We start from the raw sequence: 7,856 nt of genomic DNA, 5'->3' as shown, positions 1-7,856 counted from the left end.
GCGGAGACAGACCAAGAATGGCCCGAACTACACATGATCCATTTTCCCATTTTTGTGTATTTTTCAAGGTTTTTATTTGTGTGTGTGTGTGTGTGTGTGTGTGTGTGTGTGTGTGTGTGTGTGAATATGCATATCATATGCATGTGGGATCCAGAGGAGTGTATCAGTTAGCATGGAGCTGGCGTTACAGGTGATTGCGAGCCATCCCATGTGGGTGCTGGGAACGGAATCCCAGTCCTCTGCAAGAGCATCAGGTGCTCTAGCTGCTGAACCATCCAGCCCCTGTTTTGTATATTTTGTGTTGTTTTTCTATAGATTAGGATGGGCATCAGGACCCAGAACTAGGTTTGTTTTTTTTTTTTTTGTGTGTGTGGGGGGGGGCATCCGGTAACAAAGAGTCCTCCAAAGGTGATAAGCCCAACTTGAGCATCCATAGCGGGCGAGGTGTCCCAAACTAGGGCATCTGGACCCAGGCTTGTGTCTTCTGCTTGTCTGAGTTAGATCACAGGTGGGAAGCATCTCACCTATCATCTCACCATTGGCAGTGAGCAGTGCTCTTGCGGAGGACCCAGGTTCAGTTCCCAGCACCCACATGAGGTGCCTGCAGCTCCAGGGGCGCCAGCGCCCTTTGGCTTCCATGGGCACCTGTGTGCAAGTGGGGCACCTGAGCTCACACAGGTGCACACACATGTGCATACTTTCACATAAGCATCTCTTTAATAAGTTACATGTGCAAGGAAAGCACTAAGCAAAATGAAGTTGTTAGGTTTTCAGTGTGTCCGTGGGATTTTCCTGGCCTCCCGCATGCTAGGCAGGTCCCCACTGCTGAGCTAGCCCCAGCCCGGGCTTCAGTAGTTCTCTTAACACACAGACAAATCCATACAAATGTAGAGCGCCAAAAGCCAGTCGTTTTTGGCCCTGTGGCAACCGTCAGGCTAGCTCACCGATCTGAGGAGGTGGCTCCTGGCTCTTATTAAACGGTGGCTTCCTGAGTTCTGTGCTAGAACGGCTAATGATTGAGTTAATGATTGAGTGGACCGAGTCTCCTCTCTGGGCCGCACACCCTTTCTCCCATCATTCCATTCACCCTTCCCCACACGGCTGCGAGGTCCCGGTTTTGCAGATGAGCAGTGTGAAGGCCAGCTGCCGGGAAGTCCTGCTGGCCAAGTTAATGAATGACAGAGTTGGATTCTGGGTATTAATTAGCTTCTCTCACCCGAGGAAACACCTGTGAAGCCAACTTCAAAGGGGAGCAGGCCTCTGTGGGCGCTCGCTGCAGACGCTCCAGTGTGTGGCTGGCTGGCTCTGTTACTGCAGGCCCACGGGGAGGCTCAGCATCATGGCAGCCGTGGATGGTGGCGGAGCCTGCGCACCTCGTAATAGAAAGTCATGGAGAGAGAGAGAGAGAGAGAGAGAGAGAGAGAGAGAGAGAGAGAGAGATGCTCGCAGTGGCCAACTCGCCAGCTCCTTCTGACTAGTCCCCACTCCCGTAGTCCACACAGATGTGACACTGTCGATAGTCTAATCCACGGATGAGGTCGAACTCCATGCTCTCACCACCTCCCACCTCTGACTCATTGAGGACCAAGACGTTGAGAACTGACCTCCCCCCCCCCCAAAAAAAAAGAAAGAACACACCTGTGCTGAAGACTGACTGATTAGGGCTTCTCGCCTGTGGAGAGTTGGAATGGTGCAGATCCAGAGCCAAGCTATTTCGAGCTAGCCACCTTAACGGCCATTCTCCATGTACCTCTGCATCTGACCTCACATCCTTGTGGTTCAGAAGTCAGTCTTTTTGGAATGTGTTAAAGGACTAATAGCTCCCTCAAGCCCGAAGCTGAGAATGTCATCAGAGAGCAGAGACATCTGTGCTCTGACCACCTGCCAGGACTCACCAATGTATGTGCAAATGACTATGACGTCCTTTGTCCTGGTACTGTGAAAACCTCATGAAACCATACCGCGCTGGAACACAGAAATGGGGGACCCGAATCTGTGTGCCTGGGTCATGCTCACTCTTATTTGATTCCAGGATAAACTCTTATTCCCTTTGAGTTAGGAGCTGCGGGGGGTTTTGTTGTTTGTATGTGTGTGGGGGGCTGTGTGTTCATATGTGTGTGGAGGCCAGAAGGTGACGTCTGCGTTTCCCTCAATCACTCGCCTACCTTGCTTATTTTTTAAAAATGATTTATTTATTTTGTTTTATGTGTCTGAGTGTTTTGCCTGCCATGTATGTATGTACAATGCTTTTGTGCCTGGTTCCGTGGCGGTCAGAAGAGGGCGTCAGGTCCCTTGGAATTGGAGTTACAGATGTGAGCAGCCATGTGGGTGCTGGGAACTGAAACCTGTCCTCTGCAAGAGCAGCAAGTGCTCTTAACTGCTGAGACAAATCTCCAGCCCAACCTTATTATTTTAATTAATTAATTTTTTTTTTTTTTTAAGACAGGCTCTCATTATGTAGACCAGGCTGGCCTTGAACTCACAGAGATCCATCCGCTTCTGTTTCCTGAGTGCTGGGACCAGAGTTGAGCACCATCATTCAGCTTCTTCTTCTTTTTTTTTTCAGCTAGGGTCCTTTATCGAATCTTCTGCTAGGCTGGCTTGCAAGCCTCAGCCATGCTCCTGCCTCTGCATCCCAGCACTGTGGTTACAGAAGTGTGCTGCCACTCTTGGCTCTTCTGTGGGTGCCAGGGATCCGAACTCAGGTCCTCATGCTTTCACAGTTTACTAAATGAGCCATCTCCTCAGCCCCGAGAGCTGTGTTTTTGTATCAGCATCTTCGATATATGAGTCAGGGGGACATTTCACAGCTAAACCGTGACAGTCTGCCTCCAGGGACAGACTACTAGTCACTCACTCTACAGAGTGATCTGGCTCTCAGGGCCGGAAGCTGGGCTAGAGTCCATGGCCATCAGGCATCAGGTCACTGGCCACAGCGTGGCACAAGGCCCTACATATAACAGTGGTTCCTCATCTGGCTGCAGATTAGAATCAGAAGAACTTTCTAGAACTCTGTAAACTCTTTTTCATTCCATCCAAAGGCAAGGGTGGTGTTGGGGGGGTGGGGCAGTGACATTTTGATTTTCTTTTTTCAAAGTGTGACAATCTGTTCACTTACTGGTTCATTCAATCCATCAAAGGTGTGTGAGTACCTACTCTGTCCCCTGTGGTTCCCTGCTCTGCAGAGACAAGATGGGTGGACCTCACGTCTGCTCCGCTGGGGTACAGGTGACCTGGCCTGCTGAGCAGAGCCTTCCTGGACGGAGGAAGGGGGATCGGGGTTCCTCTGCTGTGGGTGAGCTCTGGACAGAGCCAGTGTGTCCCCTCAAGTGTTGCTGCTGCATGGCGCCTTTCCTCTGGGAGATATTTGCCTCCTTCCTGACAGACCTCATTCTGCTTCAGATTCCAAATTGAGCCCACAGAACCCCTGACTGCGGGAGTTAGGTTCTGAGAAGTGGTCCAAGTCCAGAGCCCTTGATCTTCAGTGAGTGGAAATGGTGTGTGTGTGTGTGTGTGTGTGTGTGTGTGTGTGTGTGTGTGTGTGTGAGAGAGAGAGAGAGAGAAAGAGAGAGACAGAGACAGACAGAGACAGAGAGACACAGAGAGAGAGAGAGACAGAGACAGAGACAGAGACAGAGAGACAGAGACCACTTATACCACAGCAGCACCTGTGTGGAAGTCAGGGGACAATCTGTGACCTTTGGTTCTCTCCTGCCACGTGGGGCTTGGGATCCAACTCAGTTGTCAGGTGGTCTCAGACACTTACCTGCCATCATCATGCTAACTCCTCAGTAGTCTGTTTCACTTAGTTTTCCTTTTTTTTTTTTTTTTTTTTTTAAAGATTTATTTATTTATTATGTATACAATGTTCTGTCTGCACATATCCCCACAGGCACCAGATCTCATTACAGATGGTTGTCAGCCACCATGTGGTTGCTGGGAATTGAACTCAGGACCTTTGGAAGAGCAAGCAGTGCTCTTAACCTCTGAGCCATCTCTCCAGCCCTTAGTTTTCCTTTTATGTACTGTTTCAAGAACCTTTTTAAAAAAAAAAAATTGTTGTGTAGCCAAGGATGACCTTGAATTCATTTCCTGAATGCTGTTGGGGTTACAGGATTGCCCCAACGCTCTAGACAAGATTCCATTTTTATTTAGTGTGTGTGTGTGTGTGTGTGTGTGTGTGTGTGTGTGTGTGTGTGTGTGTCACAGTGCTCATGTGGAGGGAGGTCCAAGGACGACTTTTGGGAGTCAGCTTTTCCCCTTCCCCGTGTGGTTCCCAGTGACAGAAACCAGGTTTCTATCTGTTTGGGTGGCAAGGGCTTTACCTGCTGAGCCGTCTTGCTGGCCCAGGATTCTGTTTTTGAGGTAAGCGCCAAATGCTAAACCCTGCGCTGGGCTTGGGGAGGCATGTGAGGGGGGGGGTGGCCACCCTCCCCAGGGTGTGCTCCCACATCCACTCCTCATCACTCCTGCAGGAGAGGCTCCCATTCTGCAGCCTCGGACGCTGGCTTCCATATCCACCTTCCGTCACACCCTCCAAGTCAGCAACGGGATTTTATTCCGTTCTATTTCTCCGAAGTCTAAGGACAGCAGCCACAGAGTGTCTCCAGCTCCACATCCTCCCCTCCCGCTTGCCACCCTGCCCTCTCTCCCGTAGCCTGGTGCCTCAGTTGCCCTTCTCGGGCGGCTAAGGCCGGTACGCTGGACACAGGCTGTCCCTCCACAGGCGGTAGGTGATGGCGGTGGTCACGGTGAGCCAGGCCAGGTAAGGCAGCAGGAGCAGAGCAGCCAGCTTGTTGATCGGCTGCCAGATAAGCACCAGGCTTGCCACCAGCCCGTAGAGCAGCAACAGGTCCAGGAGGGCCTGGCAGAAGTGTTGGGAGGGTATAGTCATGCCAGGACCCTCTCTCTGTCTTTCTACAGTACCCTGACCCAAGAAATCCCACCCCTGGGGCACCGTGCACACTGTAATAATCGCACACATGTCGCTTGCTGGTCCCTGATGTCAACTGTGGTTCATGCTCTCCTTCTCCCAGAACGGAACACCACGTGACTTACCAGCCCAGGGTTGTCGGCTGTCAAGAAGAGCAACAAGAAAGTCCAGCTGAGGGTGAGCTGGAAAGTGTAGAGGCCAAGGGGCAGTGCTAGGGGCCACCGGAAGCCCCCGCCCAGGTCCTTCCACACCAGGTAGGAGGCGTAGCTGCAGGGAGATGGGCTTCTGTAGGACCCAGGCCCTTCGGCATAAGGCCTCTTGGCGTCAAGGCGTACCCTGAGCCTGGCATGTGGGCAGGGGACGGCAAGCATCATTTGAGGTTCAAGGGAGGGCCTAGAGAGACGGCTCAGCAGTTAAGAGCACTTCCTGCCCTTCCAGAGGACACAAGTTTGGTTCCCAGCACCCTTGCCAGGGCGTTCAGAACTTCCTGTATCCGCAGCTCCAGCCTCCTTCTGGCCTCCATAGGCACTCACACACAGCATACACTCACACAAGCACACACACAGGCAGAAAGACACAGACATATTCACACAAGTAAAATAAAGTGAATCTTGAGAGCCAAGGCAGAGCTGGTGTGAGGAACTGGGTGGGAGACGCTGGGTGTGGTGGGGAGAAGGCTGAGAGGGTTGGAGACAGGGAAGTGGAGGGCTTGCTGGAATCTTAGGTATGTAGGGCATTTTTGTTGGTGGGGACCCCTACTCGAAGAGAAACAATGGGGTGCCACCCATTTGGAGGCCAGTATTCAGCACAAGCTCACACACAGGGAGATTTGCAGGTACCAAGGCCACACACTCACCCCATGACAGAGTAGATGGTTGCCCACACAAGCAATATGACTTTGTGGGGTGGGCACCAAGACAGCTTCCTCTCATCCTCACACCAACCGGATGTCTGATGATGAGTGAACATGCAAATCAGGATGGGTCCCAGGAGGGGCACACCCACGAAGACAGGCCCTTGAAGCAACATTCACCGCAGAGAGGCAAAATCTGGGGAGGCAGAGAGCATGCTGGGATGGGCCTTCCTCTGCCCCTCTCCTGGGCCTTCAAACCTGAGGATTCCCTAGCCAGAGTTCCTCACAGGAGGTCCCCCTGCCTCGAGCCCTCTCCAGCCACCACCCCCTTGCCATTCTCTGGCATCCACGCCTTATGTTCCCCACATTCACTACTTGCTCAGCCCCGGGGAGCACGGCTCAGCATCTGTCTTTGCTTTGAGTCAAAGGCTTCCTTCTCTCTAGGGCCATCTGATTCCTGGAAGTCAGGACCAGGCTTGATCTTCATCTCCCACCACAGGCAGCTCCTGGCCAGGCAGATAGCCAGCCTGTGGGGTCTCAAGGACCGCGCCTCACTGCAGCTGACAGTGGCGTCCTGGAGGGAGTGGATGAGCCTTGCTCTGAGTCACAAGGCTGGACTTAGCTGGGGCCATTTCTTTGATTTTCTGTCAGTGCATTGTCCGAGGTGAACAGATGTTTGTCTGTGTCTCCCCAGGAAAAGTCACATGTCCTGAGTGGAGGAGCCAGGCATTGCTGTGCCGGCTCTAACCTCCCCTTACCTCACTCATCTTATCTCACTGCACCAGACTGGAACACTCGAGAGGCCCACCCAGGCTGCTCTGCCCAACTTCAGGCATGGCCAACGGACACTGTGGATCCCCTTCTCTGAAGCATTTCTTCTCACCTGCTCCTGGCACCTCAGAGATGCGGTCCGCGTCTCCCCATTCCCATAGGCCTGGTCTGCAAACACGGGTGTCCGGATTTCTTGTGACTTGACTCCCAAGGACCCACCAGCCTGGCCTCTGATGGAAAACCGTCATTCCCATTTGCATGTCGCTGTCTTTGTGTGCTGTTTTCATGAGGGCCAGGGGTTAGACCCTCCTCCAACCAAGGCCCGGGTCAATGTCAATCTTCCCACCTGCTCTTGCTATTTCAGCTTCTCAGATCAATGGAATTTGGCAGAAATTAAAATCTGATTGTTTTCAGTGTCCTGGAGTGACCGACAGTGCTGCCCTTTCCTATGGGTCAAGGACAAGTTCTGGAGACTCCTGGGACAGGGCTGAGCTTCATGCATGTGTGCCTTTTTCTGTTTGGTTCTCCCGGCTTCTCGGGTCTACTTCCCGTCTCCCTGTCTCAGTTTTTCCTAGTTTTTAATCCAGTGCTGGAGGTCTCCCTCATTGACCATGGCCATGCTGCCTTCTGTTCCCAGGCCTCCCTCACTTACCTCAGACACACATCTCCCAGGCCGGCTGCCCGATCATCTGTGATGAGTGCAGGGCGGAAGAGTGAGGGACTGGAGGGGTGGAGCTGGGCTCCTGCCGCTCTGCCTTTCTCAGATGGAAAGGGTGGTAACATTGCTGGGGAGTCTCTGCTGTGGTTTGCCTGAGGGCTCCTGTCCACACCTTGGTGTGTGTGTGTGTGTGTGTGTGTGTGTGTGTGTGTGTGTGTGTGTGTGTGTGATATTAGGGATTAAATGAACCCAGGGCTCATGCCTGCTATCAAGCACTCTACCACTGAGCTGCTCTGATCCTCTTCCCCTCCCTCTGTCCCTTGCCTCAGCTCCTGCTTGATACACGGGTCTTTGGAGGAGACCCCCTTGGTGGACTAGTTCGGAGTCTGACATCTGACCTTCTCTAACAGCCCAGCCCTACTGGTACCCATGGTCTGTGTACCTGTGACCCAGCTCTGTGTCCCTGGGGATGATAAGGGCCCCCAGATTTCCCTAGAGCTCTTCTGGAACCAGATTGTCTCCAAGTGAGGTAAGCACCAGCTTTGGAAATGAGTTCACGATCCATGAACACAGTCCCGGATTACAGCCTCTTGGTTGGCCTGTTTCCGCCTGGCTGGGAACTGGAGTTAGGCATGTCTTCC

At 52.6% G+C, this 7,856-nt stretch overlaps 1 protein-coding gene across 6 annotated transcripts; it reads right to left on the bottom strand.

Annotated features, from left to right (window-relative positions):
* Nucleotides 1-4,535: 4,535 nt before the first annotated feature.
* On the bottom strand, nt 4,536-7,401 carry Tspo2 (translocator protein 2). Of its 6 annotated transcripts, none has more exons than XM_037199950.1 (5): nt 7,210-7,401; nt 6,545-6,834; nt 5,790-5,982; nt 5,059-5,200; nt 4,536-4,864 (listed from the first exon to the last, which is right to left on the bottom strand). In XM_037199950.1, exons 3-5 carry the CDS (start codon nt 5,960-5,962, stop codon nt 4,688-4,690), a joined length of 492 nt encoding a protein of 163 aa, XP_037055845.1. In that variant the 5' UTR covers nt 5,963-5,982; nt 6,545-6,834; nt 7,210-7,401; the 3' UTR covers nt 4,536-4,687. The 6 variants fall into 6 exon arrangements, with proteins under 6 accessions (XP_037055845.1, XP_037055847.1, XP_037055846.1 ...); XM_037199952.1 differs by having other exon boundaries at nt 6,545-6,725; XM_037199951.1 differs by having other exon boundaries at nt 6,670-6,725; nt 7,210-7,400.
* Nucleotides 7,402-7,856: the final 455 nt, after the last annotated feature.

Source organism: Peromyscus leucopus, chromosome 16_21 (assembly GCF_004664715.2).
Source record: "Peromyscus leucopus breed LL Stock chromosome 16_21, UCI_PerLeu_2.1, whole genome shotgun sequence".
Classification (NCBI taxonomy): Eukaryota; Metazoa; Chordata; class Mammalia; order Rodentia; family Cricetidae; genus Peromyscus; species Peromyscus leucopus.
This window is presented reverse-complemented; position numbering and strand designations above follow the sequence as displayed.